The sequence below is a fragment of the Miscanthus floridulus genome, chromosome 8, assembly GCF_019320115.1.
Source record: "Miscanthus floridulus cultivar M001 chromosome 8, ASM1932011v1, whole genome shotgun sequence".
Lineage (NCBI taxonomy): Eukaryota > Viridiplantae > Streptophyta > Magnoliopsida > Poales > Poaceae > Miscanthus > Miscanthus floridulus.
The window spans coordinates 205,950,458-205,968,805 of NC_089587.1; the positions used below are offsets into that span (position 1 = coordinate 205,950,458).

Genomic DNA, 18,348 nt, shown 5'->3' on the forward strand with positions numbered 1-18,348 from the left:
TGCTCAGAAGACGTCACTACAATACCCAAGATGATGATCTCTGTGTCCTTTGTTCACAAGGGACAGTAGAGGATATACAACACCTGTTCTTCACCTGCACCTTTGCTAGAAGGTGCTGGCAAGCCCTAAACATTCAGTGGAATGAACAGCTTGGCCTACTGCCCCGCCTGACACAAGCAAGAGCAAATTCAAACCTGCCGTTCTTCGTGGATTTGGTAATGATAGCCTCTTGGGAAATTTGGAAGATGAGGAATGGAAAGATCTTCCACGGCAAGAACCCTAGCTTTAATACCTGGCTCGCAAACTTTAAAAACCAATGTAATCTTCAGTTGCTTAGATTTAGAGGAGACCTACGGTCTTTCTTTTGCGCTTGGTTAGATGCCTTCAGTTAATTCCGCATTGTAAGTTTGCTCTGTAACTCTTTTTTGAAAATTTTATAAAAGTTTGAGGCACTGTGCACAGTCTTTTCGGTCAAAAAAAAAAAGAGCAAAGGGGGCATGCTAGCACATAGACCGATGCTAATTTGGATGAGACAATTTGACTAAACCATCTAGTGATCTTTCAAGGTAACAAGGACCAATAACATTCTAACACGACTGCCAACATAAAACCAAGTTTCAGAAGATGAGACAAATTGGTCGTTCATGTCATCCCATGACATAAATAAAACAATCACATAACAAGTAAATAACGATATAAAACCCATGGTTCAAGCACATGTCCGCCGTCACCCATTTCCTCACTATTAGAAGACGACTAGATGCTAGTTCGAATTGATTCTGAACCACATGTTACACCATTTCAGCTTGATCAACATATACAAAAACATTACAATGTAGCATTATCACATGCAGCGAGCCAACGAGACCATGCTAAGGTTGTGCCGCTGCATAGCAGTTCGTAGTCAGGCAATCGTCTGCCTGGGATGGCCGAGTGCTCGTCGGCCATCAGGTATGGCGCCCGCCATGGCTTCTGAATGCTATTTGTGCCGCGCACATGAATAAGAAAAGAGCTGACTTGCATGCTAGCGGCGGTGGCGTTCAAGGCTAGGTCTGGGCATTCGGTATTACCGCACCGATCGGTTCGGTACTTCGGTTCCCACAGAAATTCAGTTCCTCGGAAAACTGGTACTGATCAGTTTCTTCCAAAAATCGGTATCGAGGAAATTCGGTTTCGGTACTTTCGGTTCGGTTTCGGTATTTACCGAAAAATACTGAACTGATCACAAAGACATGTAATAGCATGTTCAAAAGCCAATTTTGACATGATTTCCTAGAGAATAATAGTGCTAAATACATACATGTAAAAGCCAACAAAACTATAAGAGTAGAGTACTACAAATACATAATACAATAGTCTACAATAGTACAATCAATAATATAACAATACTCATACTCAGCACATTTCACATAGTTAGGAACCGAACAGGGTACCGAAAAATTCGGTTTTGGTATTTTCGGTTCGGCTCTCGGTAATTTCGGTTCGGTTTTGGGTATTTTGTGCCAGGCCTATTCAAGGCCGCGGCAGGCGAGAGTCCTTAGCCATGTGCGGCTGACAGGGTCGCTGACACTATAAATACGTACATTACTTTTATTATGTATATCTAGATATAGTATATATTTACGTACATAATAAAAACTATATATTTAAAAAAACTAAAACATCTTATAATTTCAAATAGAGAGAGTACTCTGTGCTATCACATCAATTATGGATCCCACCTTAGTACCATGCATGGTGGGATCAGACGCCCTATACACAACTATGGTACTATCAGCGCTGACTAATTTTTAGATACCCGTGCACTTGACATAGCCATGGCTGTCATTTAAGATCACGAGCAAGCATCGCTGTACACTGCCACGGCGTTTGCCACCACAGCAAGAACAATCATGAACACTGCCAGGAACTTGTCTCTCTTCTCTGCTATGCCATGACGATCCCTGGTAAAATGGGACAGACGATATGAGAAGAGAGAGTAGCTAGGCACAAAAACATCCAAAGCCATGATGCATGGAGAAAATCGTGCTATATATCAGAGTCACCTTAGCGTGATCGCAGCTGGGAAAATGTAGGCAACGCAGACGGAAGCCGTGGCTCCGGTGAACTGGAAGGCGTCCCAGATATTTGGGATGAAGTTTGCGGCGAGGAATATCACCGCAAGGAGCGCCGCCGTCAACCCGCCAAACCTTCGGTTGTCATAGGGCAGCGGTCGCGCCGAGGGGAAGAGGAGCCCGTCCATGTTGAGCCGTAGCGCTTGGAACACGATGGGGAAGACGAGCATGAGGTGGAGCACGTAGCTGACCCTGACGGCATCGTTGAAGAGTGAGCTGTAGGGGATGCCGAGGTTGGAGTCGAAGTTGGCGAGGACGTCGTCGAGCGTCGAATCACCGAAGAGGAGGAAGCCGAAGAAACTGGTGGTGATGTACACAGCCGAGCACAGCAACAACGACGTGCGCACTATAGGCCTGATCTGCGCAGAATCCTTGAGCTCCTTGCAAATTGGGAGAACTGCAAAGTTGTTAGTCAATAGTAAGCTGTCCTTAGATATATATGTACCAGCAAACAAACCAAATCTGAGCAATAATGCATTAATGCATACTCGAGTTAATTAAGCAGCACATATTTATACAGTAGATGTTGATGATATATTACCATTGTAGTGGCAAATGTAAGCGGTGACAAGAACTGGAGCCGCTGTGAAGAGCCTCCAGACGGATGGCCAGTCATGGACGTCGGGGAACAGCCGAGGCATTAGAATCTGCCCTCTCGCCAGCTTGAACATAGCGATCCCGGCAGTGATCACGACGAACACAACGGCCAGAGCGACCGATAGAGCAGACGTGTATCTCAGTGAGTCTGAAATGGATCACGAAGTAAGAGGAAGGAAGGAAAAGAATCAAGCATGGTCAGACCTGACTGACAAAGACAAACAACCAAAATGTTAAGACGTGACAGTTGCTTACCGACGTGCTTGACACATGCCAGCGGAGTGAACACACCGAGAGTTGCGATGGTGAGGATCGCGAAGCGTCCGTTCCACCGGTTTGCGCCGAACCATCCTTCGAACACACCGTGATGGTGCACGCCGCTGGAGGAGGTTCCAGAGAGCACGTCACCTTGCATTGTGCAGACAAGAGCCGAGTTGTCGTCCTTAAAAAGAATTCTTGATGAAAGCAGTAATCACAATTCACAAACATCGACGCCGACGCCGCCATACCAATGATGATCATGTAGACGACCAAGATGCTGAGGTTGTTGACGATGACGCACAACTGGAGCAACCCCCTGCCAAGCACCCCGAAGGCGTCGCCCATGGTCTTGGCGTAGGTCCTGACGCCCGCGGCGCGGTTGAACCTGACGAGGAGGTCGATGGAGGCGTCCGTGAGCAGCGCGGAGAGCACGATCAGGACGAGGCCCGGGACGAGGCCGAGCACCTTCATGGTGGCCGGGAGCGCCATGATGCCCGCGCCGACGATGGTGGTGGAGAGGTTGAACACCGCGCCGGAGAAGGACGCGCCGTGGAAGTCGTCGCCGGCATCATCCGCCCCGCCGCCGCGCTGATGCTTCTCGGGGAGCAGGGGCTCCGCGCCCTCGCCGCCCGCCGCGGCGTGGTGGTGGTCACCGCCGCTCGAGATCGGCATCACCATCCTCGCCAAGGCGCCGCCGAAGCCCGGCTCGTTGCTGGGACGGTGAGGCCTCCGCGGACGGAAATCCAGCTTCCAGTTGCCGCCGGTCCCTCGTTGCACAGAAATGCGAGTGTCTTCACGCATGTATGGATTGGAGAGCTCCTCCGTTATGACTTTTGATGGAGCGCATGCAGCGAGGAAGAATTGGGGAGTGTAGTGTGGAGAAGCTTTTGATCGGAGGAGACGAGGCGTCTTATAATTAGAGTGCCTCCCCATTTAGAAATATTGAAAGCGTGGCCATGCATCCCAGCTGGAGCCTGCCACCCGAGCACCAGCATGGCGCCCATGGCGGCGTGGCAGGATTGCCATTGCCTTCCTCCCGCGCGCGCGCGCGTCGATGCCTTCGGCCGCCGCAGACTAGCAGTGGGCTGATGGGCTGCTGCGAGTAGTGCCTCTACCAGGCTGAGCCTCTAATGGGCTACAAGTGGAAACTCAGGGTTTTGTATCTTGGGCCCATACAAAATCAGAAATCTACACGGTAAAGTCACCCTTTTTTTTGTGACTTCACGGTAAAGTCACTTTATGTTATGGCCAGAACAGAGTCCTTTTACATTTTTTTTAAAATTACACAGTACAACCTAGACGTCCACAACACACACGTACACTCACCCTATGATGACTAAAAGTGCTAATGGGAAAGTTATAACATCAAACCAGATATGCGCAACACACGAGTGGAAGAGACTGTGGATGATCAAAGCTCCACCGAAGATGAACTTTTTTACGAAGACTTGCACACAATTGCTTACCGACAGACCAACAATTGAAAATGGGATGTGTCCTAGCCCCCTAACACTGATTTTCATTGCGGCAGAGGGAAAAACTCTAGAACATGGTTTCCTTACTGGCCAATGCGTTGCTAAAATTTGGAGAGAACCGAAGAAAGAATGGCTTAACAAGGCACCATAAAGAGCTTCTCCTCTCCCAAGAAATGGCTATTTGATTATTTGGCAAAGCCCTCACTCAGAAAGAAGCCACAATCTTAACGATCACTTATGGCAATATTTGGGAGGCTAGAAATAATGTTAGAAATGGTGATTTCTAGGTACATTTTCATTGTACTATAGAGAAAATACAAGCATACGCTGAGATAGTCCTGCTGCATCTTTACAAAAGCTACTGCTTTCAAAAGGTGTGACCTTGCTAAATTTGAACAATGAGCTCCATTGCTAGAAGGATGCTGCATCTTTACAAACATATGGCTTCCAAAAGGTGTGATCCCGTTAAATCTAAACAATAGGCTCCACCGCCGAAAGGATGGGTGAAGGTGAATGTTGATGTTGCTTTATTTGCATGATCTGAGAGTATGAGAAATTGGGAATTGGTTTGTAGAGACCATAAATGGTGACTTCCTGGCTGCTTCTAGGCAAGGATGCAATAGGACCACTGATTTAGAATTTGTCATGCTTGAAAAAATATTGTCCCTTATTTTAGGAAATTATTGATAGAGGCAGTCTGAAAGGCCTGTATGGCGCAACTGTAAGTTGCTGAACCGTTGCCTTCGGCGCCAGGGGTAAAAGACTAATTTCGCGTACATCTTAACACCGTTAGCCCATCAAACTAACGGAAAGACCAAGAAACCAAAGGAAAATCGTTTTAGAGCCAAATAAACAAATTTGAGAAAAAAGGGCCAAGAAACTATGCAGCCTTTTTTTAGGCAAGGAAATAATTTTCTCAATATCCCATATAACAGTGTGATAATTGCCTCTTATTACCTCTCAATGATTCAGAAGCTCCAATCAAATGGAAGAAATCACTCTTTGGTGGCTTCCATTATCCATGACATCAAGCAAGAGATAGGAGTCATCTACTGGTTTTAACTTTATTCATGTCAGTAGATGCTATAATGTGGCAGCTTATATTCTAGCTAGATCAGCCGATTAGTCTTGTAATTCAATCTTGTTTCACCCTAGACTTCATCCGGGCTTCTTTATGTAACGAGGCTACCCATTACTTAATGGTCTCGTTCGCTTCGCTGAAAAAACAAGCCAAAATATTATTCCGGCTAATTTGTTGTGAGAGAAAAACATTGTTCTAAGACGGATTATAAGAGAAGCTAACGTCCGAGTGTTTTGGACTCACCCTACTCTAAGTTTGTATCCGCACGATCCATGCAAATGCAGAGCGTTGACAACATATCCCCTGCAGGCTCCTGCACTTAACGCATTGCTCAATCTGGTCCGTTCAGGTCGGATCTCACGGTCCACGGCTGCCAACGGATGGACCGCCGAATCCGTCCCCATTCGCCTGGGCAGACAAGGGAGCAGCATGAACTCGCCGCCGCCGCCGGCGATGTCCGGGTGCGCCTCCCTCGCCAGACGCTGGTACCCCTCCTTGAATTTACTTTCCAGTCTCCACTCGCACTAGAACACTCTCAGCGCCTCTCGGTGCGACCCTCGCCGTCGCCGCTGCTGTAGCAGGACCCGCACACGGTGACGGGTCACAGCAGCGGCGACCGTCGAAGGACATCGTCACTGCCCCACGTATTTTTGGTGCCTGGTAGAGTGGTAGTTGTCTCGCATAGCAGCACGCCACTGGTTCAATTTCTTTTGGTTGAGCGAAACTTTGACCCAAGGTTTAGTCCATGACTTGAATTTGGACCGGATTAGATCATTAGATGTGTACAAACGGTCAGTGCTACAATGATACGCCAAACTTGAAGCATCAGCATTTTTGTCACACCATACTCGTCCTAGTCATAGGGTTGTTCAACAATCAACATACAAGATGTCTTGGTTCCCTTGTCTTACTCTATTTTGCCAACGGACTCTTGGCCGAATGGCTAGAGCGGCCGGATGGCACCCCAGTGACCCGGGTTCGACTCCCAGTGGGAGCGGATTTACGTGGCCTGGGTAAAAAAAACCCCCTCGTCCGACTCACTCAAAGCACGGTGGTTCCGAACCAACTCACATGGTGAACGGTCCCGTGTAAGGGTGCAGGGGCGGAGGTTCGGGGGTTTTCTTGATCTGCGTGAGAGATCTTCTCTACCAGGCAATGCCCGGGGGCCGTCTTACCCCCCGCAGGTCAAGTTTTTTTTTTTTTGTCTTACTCTATTTTATGATTTTGATGCTCATAGTCTTACTTGTGCTATCCAATCATAACCACTCTTTGGGAATATTTATAAAATCTGGACAGTCACTAGCCATCATGGTTTGCTGCAAACCATTTACTCAAAATAATATTCAGAAATACCTTCCCCTATTGTCCCTTTGTTTGACAAACCTATGCAATGAAGTAGCTTGTGCGGTTGAGTCTGTGTTGAGCTACAAGGTCTCAGGCCAAGGTAAAATTTAAGAAATGCTCTAGACATTAAGGTTGCTGAACCATACAATCCTTCTGCTAAAATTGGAGTAGATTAACACACTTAAAAACTATCAAATTTATGGTGAGCTATCTATGCTTAGCTACTTATGGTTACTGTTTCTGAAGCATGCATACATTTCATCACCCAGCAGGTGTTCAAAGTAGTTTGCTCCTTCTAGGAATTTCGATCATGACCTAAGAAGTGATATCATGCCTCTTCCCCATCCTCTTTTTATCTATTGAGCCATACAGCTTTCGGCAACTTCCTTGATATCAGCATCATTGTGTTTTTTGGGGCAGCTTACCAATCTGCCCATAGCCTAACTTTTTTCCTGCAACTGATTTGTATTTTTCTTATTTTATAGTCTGAAGTTCATAAAGGCTTATTAAGCTAAGTTTTCTGGAAGGATGCCAGTCTGTCATCAAGACTGTGACTTACATGTCATGCTTCTCCAGCTGATGTGGATAGCAGTCTGATGGAACAGAAAGTCAACACATCAGGTCTATTTGGTGATAATTAGTTGCAAGTTGGAAGGGTTTTACGAATACCCAAATAGAAGAGACTATATATTGAACATATTTTGCTTGGTCTGCTCTATTTGCATTCATCTATAGGAGAATGTGCTTATGCACGCAGGGAACCTAGGCCAGGTTATTTGCTGGAGCAATACTCCTCCTATAACTCTTCTAACGTGGTACCTCTGTAGAGTTCAGATCTTTGAGGTCTTCACTAGAACCATACAGGTACCATTTTTGTTTTATAATTATCTTTATTGCTTTATTTAGAGGGTTAGGCTTTGTAGAAGAACACTGCAGCAAGTTCTTCTGAGGAATAAGGTGGTAAGCTTTGTTCAAGAAGAAAGACTTCTATTTTTGCTTCAGCTTAATGGTTGTTTGATTTTCATGATTCTTAGTTTAATAATTTTGGTACACATAAGCACAAGTATGATAATGCTGTTATCTGCATAGGTTTGCACAGCTATTTTAAAGCTTATCTTCTACTCCATGTCCTTATGATTATTTTTTCAGCTCTCTTATGATGATTTGATTTCACTGGCAATGCTTGTTTGAAAATCATTTACATTTCTCTCTTTCAAGTTTTGCTGCTTCTGTGTGGATGCAGTCATGTTGTCAGTAGCTACCACCAATGTCAGCCAAGGGAACTCCATGGAATCAGTCATGGCAACAATGGAGCGTCAAACAGCTCGCAGGACCCAGACTAATGTGTCACAGATGATAGAATCTCTTTTTGCCAGTGTCAATCTTGCTAAAGATCTTTCTGCTAGGTGCAAAGGCAGAACATACACGGCTGATGAGATACAAAGCATAGCACAAGACCTGGAGAATGTCTTGCAGAATATATATGATGATCTTTGCAGGATACCAGCTTCAGCATTTGGCAGTAATGCTTACATGGATGTTCTTATTAAATCACAGTCAATGATGGATTACTGCGAGGCTGATATACCCATAAATGTAACGGGCAACAGGCCTAGGAGAAGGTCTCTCCGAGAAAATGATACTCCGAGGCTGGTGGACTTTCTGCAGGGAATGCACCATGAATCACATGAATTTGGTGGCCAGATGTTCAACACTCTCCCAGAGATTGCAGAATACATTGAGCCACTGTATGATGCGTTCATCTGTCCACTGACAAATGAGATAATGACTGATCCTGTGACAATTGATAGTGGTGCGACATGTGACAGGAGGGCCATAGAGGAGTATATTGAGAGGTTTGCAGACAGTTCTGAACCTGTCTATTGCCCTGTCACAAAAATGAGAATGCAAAGTAAGACAATGGTGAGCAATGCTTCCCTGAAGAGTGTAATTGAAGAATGGACAACGAGGAATGAGGCCATGCGTGTCAGGATTGCTCGCACTGCCCTTTCTCTGTCAACTGCAGGCACAATGGTGCTTGAAGCTATACATGAGCTGGAGTTGCTGGCCAAGTTGAGGGTGAAGAACAGGGAGCTGATGCACAAGATCGGGGTCACCAAGTTCTTAGCACGGTTGTTGGATAACCACAATGGACAGATTCAGTTTGATGCTCTCAAGCTTCTGTGCTTATTAGCTGAAGATGAAGAAGGAAAGGTGAGTAGGAAATTTTCTTGGCTAAAGGAGTTCATCTTCAATTTAGAACAGTTTATACTGATTGCTCAGCAGCTTAGCCTTGTTCTTCAATTATGATATAAGTTTTCTGCATGACATACAGGATATCATTGGAAAAACTAAGGCCATTGCCAGGACAATAAAACTACTGTCAAGTAATTCTACTGATGAAAGGCATGCAGCCATCTCTTTCTTGCTGGAGCTTTCGAAGTCACAGTTACTGTTGGAGAATATTGGATCAACACCTGGAAGCATTCTGATCCTCACTACAATGAAGATCAACAGTTCAGATGACCTGATTTCTGCTGAGAAAGCTGGAGCAGTCCTTAAGAACCTGGAGAAGTGTCCGAAGAACATCAAGTACATGGCTGAAAGTGGCTACTCAGAACCCCTTCAGAGGCATCTAGTGGAAGGTGAGATGCAGAGTATTAGGAAAGCATATTTTGCAAGTATGGTAGTAGTTATCTTTACAAGTCTGGTTTTGTTTAATCCACCAAGTTTCTGACATTGTATAACCAAATGGCAATTCTGTAAACTTAAGCTACTAGAATGCAGCTGCACATGTTGTATTAGCACTTCATCAGTAAAACACCTGGAAGCTTGCTTTGCATACTAGAACTAAGAGATTTCACTAAGGGCGTCATATTCCTGTAGTAAATTGGTGTTTTAAACTGACTTGAAGATTACAAAACAGGCTTGGAAGAGATGCAGATGGAGATGGTCGGCTACCTCTGTGAGCTAGTCCAAGAGCAGGAGCTCACCATTGACATCAACAGAAGCACCTCGGAAATCCTCGTCAAGATGGCGCACGGCTGCAACCCCATGGTTCGCAAGGCAGTGCTCAATGTCCTTGCCCAGCTTTCTTTGCACCGCCCCAACAGCAAGAAGCTTGTCGACGCAGGCGCTGTCCCTGTCATGATCGAGGAACTGTTCATCAGAAAGATGGATGACGAGCCGGTGAACTCCATGGCCACCGCTGCCACTGTCCTGGCCAACATTGTTGAGTCAGGCATTGACCCGGAGACCACGATGGTGAACAAGGAAGGCCATGTGCTCACTTCGAAGTACTCCATCTACAACTTTGTGCACATGCTCAAGTGCTTCATGTCGGACGACCTCAACCTCAGCATCATCCGCATCCTGCTAGCGCTCACCGTGCTCGCCAAGCCACTGGCCACAGTGGTCTCGGTTATCCGGGAGAACCACCGCAGCCATTCTATCATCGAGCTCATGAGCTCCCCAACGGAGGTGCTCAGCCTCGCTGCAACAAGGCTGCTCATCACCCTGTCCCCACACATTGGACACACCATCGTAGAGAGGCTCTGCAAGACACAAGGACAGCCACGCAAGGTGGTCAAAAGCATCAGCCATGCCGGGCGCATCACTGAACGGCAAGCTGCGTTGGCGACGCTCCTCGCGAAGCTACCTTACCGGAACACCTCGCTCAACATCGTGCTTGTGCAGGATGGCGCCGTGCCAGCCATACTGATGGCGATAAAAGAGGTTCAGAACGGCGCTGCTAGATCAAGCAGGCACGTGGTGCCATACATGGAGGGTCTCGTCGGCACGCTCGTGCGGCTCACTGCGACTCTGTACAGCCCAGAAGTGTTGAAGGCGGCCATGGACCACGATCTGGCCTTGGTGCTCACTGAGCTGCTCGATGGAGCAGCCGGGAGCGACGAGGTGCAACGCCTTGCTGCAGTGGGGCTTGAGAACCTCAGCTACCAATCCATCAAACTGTCCCAGCCCCCGCCCGATGAGCTGCAGTCAAAGAAGAACACCATACTGAAGCTCCTGAAGGACTCAAAGGCGCACAGCAACAACAAGAAGAGCTCACACCACCAGGTCAACATTTGCCCGGTGCACCGGGGAGTCTGTTCCCCAGCGACGACATTCTGCCTCCTCGAGGCTGGCGCTGTGGAGGGACTCCTGGGCTGCCTCGAGAACGACAACATCCAGGTGGTGGAGGCTGCGCTCGGAGCACTGTGCACTCTCCTCGATGAGAGGGTGGACGTCGAGAAGAGCGTAGCGGCCCTTGCCGAGCTCGATGCTGCTCGGCGTGTGCTTGCTGCGCTGAGGCTGCACCGGCAAAACTTGCTGTGGCAGAAGTGCTTCTGCGTGGTGGAGAAACTCTTGGAGCACGGCGACGACCGATGCGTGAGGGAGGTGACAGGCGATCGGATGCTGCCCACGGCGCTGGTGAGCGCCTTCCACAGGGGGGACGAGAGTACTAAGCAGGCCGCCGAGAGCATCCTCCGGCGACTACACAAGATGCCTGATTACTCTGCAACCTACGTATCCATGGAGTTCTAGTCGTTGGAATGTACACAGTATCAAAGTTTGTGCATATGCTACTTTTTTACTTGCTTGTTTGAACAAACTTACAGAATCGGGTGACCCTAATACAATGTTGGCTTGTTAGTTTCATTTTTGTACAGCACTATGATTTTCACAACCTGAATGTTTTAACAGGTGAATGGATATTGTCAACTAGTAGCGCAACTCCTATGTTGCTTACCTTAAAAAGGTAAAGTTCTCAGCCCTGATTGTTGATTTAAGATGAAAGCACGTAGATTCTCTCTGTCTGTTGAATTTTGGAAAGTCTCCCTTTTGATTTTCTCCCAGTTAAATATTACTTTCTTCACTCTAAATTATAAGTCAATCTTAAATTTCTTCGAAAGTCAAAATATCTCAAGTTTGACCAAAATTATAGAGAATAAAAAAATTATGATATTAAATAGGTATATTATGAAAATATATTAATAAAAAATCTAATGATACTTATTTGGTATCATAAATGTTATTATTTTATTTTATTATATAATATAAATTTGGTCAAACTTAAGATGTTTTGACTTAAAAAAATAGAATGACTTATAATTTGAGATAGAGGGAGTAGCTCCCATTTTTCATCTAAATCTAAATGCATCATTATATAAGAAAAACTTTATCTTCTGGGTCACACGTGCTTGTCGTGCCATTCCCAGTACAGACCAGCTGTGCTCGCGCTCCTCGAGCTCGCCGTGTTGTCCGTGCACCTAAATTTTTTACTTTTTAGCCCTTTTTTGAATTTTTTTTCACAAATATGCCCCTGGAGGAAAGATTTCAAAATCTGGACCCTTAGTTCGACGTCATCTTTGCTGGCGTCGAGCTTACACGTCTCGGCGTCAGCGTCCCTGGCGCCGAGCTCTTGGGCTCGAAGCCAGCATGGCGGTGACATGGCAGGAAGCTCGGCGCCAGTCACCCTGGCGCCGACCTCGGCGCCGTAGATTTTGGCGTCGAGCTCGGCACAGTAGATCCTGGCGTCGAGCTCGGCTCCAGGGTGACTGACGCCTAGCTTCCTTACGTATGGGCCCCATTCCTTTCTCTCTTCCTCCCTCTCTCTCGCACCTCTCCCAGTCGCCCGAGCAGTGCAGCGCCGCCGCCTCCCGCGCCCTCTCCCGCCCACAGCCATCCGCGCCCGCGTCTGGCCGCCCACGTCGCGCCGCCATAGCGCCGTGCCGCGCCGGTCCCCGCGCCACGCCCCACGCCCGGCCGCCCGCGCCGCATCGCCACCGAGGCCGCGCCGCGCCCCCACCGGACCGCCGCGCCCGCGCTCGACCGCCCTCGCCGTGCCGCGCCCCGCGCTCACCCGACGTGCCATCCACGCCCGCGGCCGCCATGGCCGCGCCGCGCCGGTGCCATGACCGTAACCGTGCCGCCCGCCACTGCTGGCCTCGGGCGCGCCCGCCGTGCCACCCGCGCCCACTGAGCCGTCTTCGTCGCGCGGAGCGCCGGGCTTCCCGTGCCCGCCGCGCGCCACTGCCATCCTCGGTCGCGCCCCTGCCGGCCCGGCTCGTCGGCCTGACCCACGCCCGGCGTCCACTGCGACTCCGTCGACGTCCATGACTCCGTCGTCGGATAGGTAAAAATTGTGAATTTGTAATGTGCGTATTTAGTTAGCTTTGATTGTAGTGTAGTTGTTTTGGCATTTGTTATTTACTAGTTAATTTGATGGCTCAGATAGTTGATTTAGTTAGTGATCTAGTGAGATAGATATATAGATAGATAGAAACATAGATACATAGGTACATAGATATAGTTAGATAGCTACTTAGAGAGGTAGTTACATATTTAGTTAACTAAATAGGATCTAGCTATTTAGTTAGTACACTATATCTATGTATGTAGTTATTATCTTATTTACTTAGTTTATAGTTAGAAAGTACCTGTTAGGTACTATCTATCGTCTAATTTGGACTAAAGGACATGTGTTTTGTTATGTGTTTGAACTAGATGGACAACCTAGTGACCATATATCATGAAGGCACTGTTGAATATGATCGCTATGGATATGTTGAGTTTGTTGACATACAAAGCGTGCCTGTGCTATTCAATGATAGACCTTCATTTAGTCAGATGGTTGCAAGGGCTCGAGAGGAGCTGCATTGCCTTGGAGATGATGGCATTGTAGTTGAGGGTGTTCTGCACCTAGGTTCTCCTCCCAACATCCTCAGGCGAATGATCCCAATTGGTTGTGCGGATCAGTAGGAGAACTATGTGAGATCGGCTATGAAGAGCTAGCTGCAATGTTTGAACGTGGTTGTGTGTCGGATGTTAGTTGATCCCATCCCTCATGGGTTTTCCCCACCAATGGATCAGCAGACACACATCGACCCTCCCATCTTGGAACCTGATAGGGATATGGAGGTTGCACCTACGGTTTCTGATGCTAATTCTACGTCCAATGAGGTAGTTGGAGATGCTTGTCAGACTCATGTTGTTGTGGCAGATCCTCCTCATGAGATCCCTTTGACACAGAATCATCCGAGTAAGTGTCTTAACCACATGGTTATTGGGAGCTTACCATCTTCCTTACATCCATTTATCTCATTCTTTCCTCATTTCTATACTTATGTTGTAGGAGACATTCTTGAGAATGTGGATGTGGCCCCTATTGCTATGCAAGTGCACTTTGGAGATGGATTCCGTGGCTCCAATAGTATTGAAATTATGCATGATTCGGAGCCATATGAGATGGCAATGGCTCTTGATTCTGATGATGATCGCCCTGTTGGAGAGCTGACAGAGAGTGATGTTGAGATGCTGAGGCGTATCTTTCCCGACCGCCGGATCCAAGAGTTCATGAGTTCAGCGATCTTGCTCATTTCGATCAGGCGTGTGCAGAAGGACGTGATGATGAGCTCCTAGAAGCTCCTGAGGCCGGCCCTAACATGGTAATTGAGAATGGAAGGGTGTTCAATGACCTCCCTGCATTGAAGAGGTGGTTGTAGGCGTTTACAATGATACGAAAGAGACCTTACAAGGTCTTGCATTCATATGTGGAGCGCCGTTACACAGTTGTGTGTGACAAGGAACGCTGCTCATGGAGGGTTTATGCAAGGAAGCAAACGGTCACTGGAAAGTGGAAGATCACAAAAGTTGTCGGGCCACACAATTGTGCTGACCATGAGCTGACACTAAGGCATCGGCAGTTGACATCTACCCTCATTGCTAAGCGGTTGATGGGAATATCACAGGGAGAACCCAACATGAAGGTTAGGACAATTATTAGGACCGTTGAGGCGTTGTATGAAGATTATGTGATAACTTATGGTAAAGCTTAGAGGACTAAGCAGCGAGCGTGAAAGATGATATATGGGGACTGGGAGGATGGGTACGAGCAGCTGCCAGTACTTTTCAATGCAATCAGAGTGGTGAATCTAGACATGCATTATGAGTACATCCCAAAATCAAATGCATGGAAGGATGGGAGGCAGATATTCTTCCGTGCTTTCTGGTGCTTCCCTCAGTGTGTCGAGGCCTTTAGGCACTGTCGTCCTGTCTTTTCCATTGATGGTACATTCTTGATTGGCAAATACCAGGGCACACTTCTTATAGCCATATCTTGTGACGCGAACAACAAGTTGGTTCCATTGGCATTTGCTTTGGTTGAGAAGGAGAATAATGACAATTGGGGATGGTTCTTGAGGCTAATCCGGATACACATAGTTGGGCCTGGCAGGGAGGTTGGTGTCATATCTGATAGGCACCAGGGCATACTTAATGCCGTGTGAGAGCAGATAGAGGGGTATGCACCTTTGCTTCATTGTTGGTGTACTCGGCACCTTGCCGAGAATCTACTCCGAAAGGATGGTGTGAAGGGTAACCTTGATCTGTTCTAGGAGGCTGCTCGACAGCTTGAGGACAAGTACTTTCAGAAAAAAGTTGGAGTAGGTCAGAACCGCATCAAATGCAGAAGGTAGACAATGGCTCATAGGTTTGATGAGGGATTTGGAGAAATGGATGAGAGCTCATGACGCAGGTGGATGGAGGTACGAGTTTCAGTGCAGCAACATGGTAGAGTCATTCAATAGGTTGCTATTGGAGATACATGGTATGCCCGTGAATTCAATTGTTCAATTCACCTTCTATAAGCTTGTTGGCTAGTTCAACGATAGACGCGCCTGTGCATTGAAGTTGCGGAGTGATGGAGAGATATGGGCTCTGAAACCAAAGGCACACCTAGAAAAGACAAATGAAAGGGCTAGCACACATGAGGTTACATGCTTTGATCATGCCACAAGGACTTATCAGGTCGAGCATAGGGGCAGTACTACGTTCGACGGTGAGACCCGAGAGTAGAGGATGCATGTGGTTGTCCTCCAAGGTTTCAAATGCACTTGTGGTAAACTAAGGTAGTACCACTTTCTATGTTCATATTTGGTGGCTGCAGCTAGGCATCACAACTATAATATCGACAGCAGGATACTTTATGAGTTTAGTGTCGACACGCTTGTGCACACCTGGAGCCCCCGCTTCGTGCCTTTTCGGGACCCTGGAGAGTGACCTCCATATGATGGGCCGAAGTACATTGCGGATCCAGCTTACCGTTGGAACAAGCGTGGATCAAGGAAGAGGACGAGACACAAGATGGTTATGGATCAGATACCCGGAAGAACAAGGCATGAGAGAGGAACCCTATTTGTTACTGACCCCGAGCAGTACGAGTGCGGCAAGTATGGTAGACTTGGCCACAATTCACGAAGTTGTCATTGGTAGATTAGTGAGGTGCGACTATTGGTTGATTTTATTATTTTATATTTGTCGTAATCATTTAATTAATTATGCATATAGCAATTTATGCTTGTAATTGTGCTAATTACTTATACATTTCTAAGCTCATGTTTCATTGTATATTGAATTTCTAATACATTGACTTTTTTTGTAGGATGGCACAATTCCACCTGCTCGATCCGACGTACGAGGTGACCCACCGAGGATGTCTCATAGCCAGTGTTCGCCTAAACGACCGATTAAACGACCACTAAACGGTAAACGATGGTAAACTGTTTTGTTTAGGGGGTAAACAGAAATTAAACGGTTGACCGTTTAAATGGTCAAAAAATAGGAAAAACGGTCTAAACGACCTAAACGGAACGGAGATAAACTGTATTAAACGGGCTAAACAACTGTTTAAACGGTTGTTTAGGCGAACACGAGGTAAATCTAGTTCAGTTTTGTATGGATAAATTTGTATACTTAAGTTTATTATATTTATAAATGTGTACACTTGATATGTTACATGCATAAATATCTATATTTGGTTCTTTTCACATGCATAAATATATATATACCAAAATAATTAATTTTTACTCGGATAAATATGTATAAATGCTAGAATACTTGATTTTTTACATGCACATATGTAATTATATGTATTTTTTTTAAAAGTACAAAACCGTTTAGTCTGTTTAACTTCGTTTAAACACCATGTAAACAGCCTAAACGCTAAACGAAGGGCGACCGTGTAAAGACCGTTTACCGTTTAGGAAAACATTGCTCATAGTACAGGGGCAGGTAATAATCTATACGTTTTGTTCGAATTTTGGTGAGCGTACATGTGTTCGTGAAGTAATAGGAGACTATGTTTTATTCTATGCAGGACCTTCCGCTCCTTCATCCTAGAACCCATAATGGGTTCTTGGACATGCGGTACGACGACAGGTACACTCCTTTCCTACAAAGAGCTGGCCTGGATGTCATCTATTTTTAGGTTCGTCGTGGGTTGCCCAAGTTTAACTCAGCGGCCATAACTGCGTTGGTTGACAGGTATTATATTCAATCATTGCCTCCATTCATGGCCATTTGTTCATGCGCTTGCCTTTTTGACATGTAATCTTGCTTTATCTAAAATATAGGTGGCGGCCGGAGACTCATGGCTTCCACCTATCTTTCGGGGAGATGATAGTCATGCTCCAGGACTGTCAAAAGATGCTAGGCCTGAGGATTCACGGCAACTCAGTCACCGGACAGTGCAGGTCAGAAGGCTAGAGAGCACAAGTGGAGGCCTTCCTTGGGCGTGAGCTTGGTGAGCAAGGGGTTCGTACTTCTGGAGTTCTCATCTCCTGGCTCCAGCAAGAGTTCGCACAGTGCCCCAAGGAGGTAGATGAGGAGACAGTTGGGTACTACTGCAGGGCATGGATCCTACACCTGTTTGCCTATGTTCTCTTCCCTGATGCCATGGGTGACACTGCATCCTAGATGTGGGTCCACTGCCTCAGTGACTAGGACCAGGCGGGTCACTACAACTAGAGCTCTGTAGTCTTGGGTTTTCTATACCGGCAGCTGTGTGAGGGGTGTCGTCGGATTTCGTCCAACGCGTCACTTGGTGGATGCGTGTACCTGCTCCAGCTGTGGATGTGGGCTCGTCTTCTAGTTGGCCGTCCAGAGGTTCTGACTCGTCGTGAGTGGTTCCAAGGTCAGCCTTCAAGTCGGCAGCCGACGTGGGCGTACCTTTGGGACCAGGTTAGGGTTCCGTACGCGAGGTTAGAGCGAGCGTACATTGAGTTAACGAAAGAGCTAGACACGCTGACGACGTCTAGTGTAAGAAAATTTTATTTTTCATGCTGGTTTGAAATGGATTAGTATACCATCTAACATCTTGTTTGGACATGTTGCAAGTGGAGTGGGAGCCGTACGATGGAGAGAGGGCACTTCCTTTTCAGTTGAGCAATGTTTCTGGGTTCGACGATGACTTCTATAGGATGAGGTGCCCTCTAATCTGCTTCTATGCTTCGAGTACCACCTACCAGATAGAGTTGCACGCCAATTTAGAGTGAGACAGCTTTGGCCTATGGCTCCGTTCTTGACTGGCGTTGACTTACATAAGTGTTTTGCTATTTCAAATGTCTCGCGATGGTCCATTTCTATTAATATGGTGATATGTACATGGATTCAAGTAATGATGACATACGTGCAAGTT

At 46.8% G+C, this 18,348-nt stretch overlaps 2 protein-coding genes across 5 annotated transcripts; one reads left to right on the forward strand and one right to left on the reverse strand.

Annotated features, from left to right (window-relative positions):
• Positions 1 to 1,593: 1,593 nt before the first annotated feature.
• LOC136474689 (amino acid transporter AVT6A-like) lies at positions 1,594 to 3,825 on the reverse strand. The gene is made up of 5 exons (XM_066472253.1): positions 3,221 to 3,825; positions 2,967 to 3,119; positions 2,656 to 2,859; positions 2,046 to 2,511; positions 1,594 to 1,943 (listed from the first exon to the last, which is right to left on the reverse strand). Exons 1-5 carry the CDS (start codon positions 3,771 to 3,773, stop codon positions 1,835 to 1,837), a joined length of 1,485 nt encoding a protein of 494 aa, XP_066328350.1. The 5' UTR covers positions 3,774 to 3,825; the 3' UTR covers positions 1,594 to 1,834.
• A 2,007-nt stretch (positions 3,826 to 5,832) lies between these two features.
• Positions 5,833 to 11,630, forward strand: LOC136474690 (putative U-box domain-containing protein 42). Of its 4 annotated transcripts, XM_066472254.1 has the most exons (6): positions 5,833 to 6,013; positions 7,358 to 7,493; positions 7,608 to 7,736; positions 8,116 to 9,086; positions 9,208 to 9,517; positions 9,799 to 11,630. In XM_066472254.1, the coding sequence occupies exons 4-6, from the start codon at positions 8,118 to 8,120 to the stop codon at positions 11,415 to 11,417; spliced, it is 2,898 nt and encodes a 965-aa protein (XP_066328351.1). In that variant the 5' UTR covers positions 5,833 to 6,013; positions 7,358 to 7,493; positions 7,608 to 7,736; positions 8,116 to 8,117; the 3' UTR covers positions 11,418 to 11,630. The 4 variants fall into 4 exon arrangements, with proteins under 4 accessions (XP_066328351.1, XP_066328352.1, XP_066328353.1 ...); XM_066472255.1 differs by having other exon boundaries at positions 5,833 to 5,989; positions 7,358 to 7,736; XM_066472256.1 differs by lacking the exons at positions 7,358 to 7,493; positions 7,608 to 7,736.
• The last annotated feature ends 6,718 nt before the right edge of the window (positions 11,631 to 18,348 follow it).

Bases quoted from the DNA above. Each gene is read 5' to 3' on its own strand.
- LOC136474689 (XM_066472253.1), bottom strand. From the start codon at position 3,773: ATGCGTGAAGACACTCGCATTTCTGTGCAACGAGGGACCGGCGGCAAC. The intron at 2,512-2,655 runs GTAATATATCAT...ACAACTTTGCAG, and splicing joins TTACATTTGCCACTACAATG to TTCTCCCAATTTGCAAGGAG. The intron at 1,944-2,045 runs GTGACTCTGATA...CCATTTTACCAG, and splicing joins CCAGCTGCGATCACGCTAAG to GGATCGTCATGGCATAGCAG.
- LOC136474690 (XM_066472254.1), top strand. From the start codon at position 8,118: ATGTTGTCAGTAGCTACCACCAATGTCAGCCAAGGGAACTCCATGGAA. The intron at 9,087-9,207 runs GTGAGTAGGAAA...CATGACATACAG, and splicing joins CTGAAGATGAAGAAGGAAAG to GATATCATTGGAAAAACTAA. The intron at 9,518-9,798 runs GTGAGATGCAGA...ATTACAAAACAG, and splicing joins TCAGAGGCATCTAGTGGAAG to GCTTGGAAGAGATGCAGATG.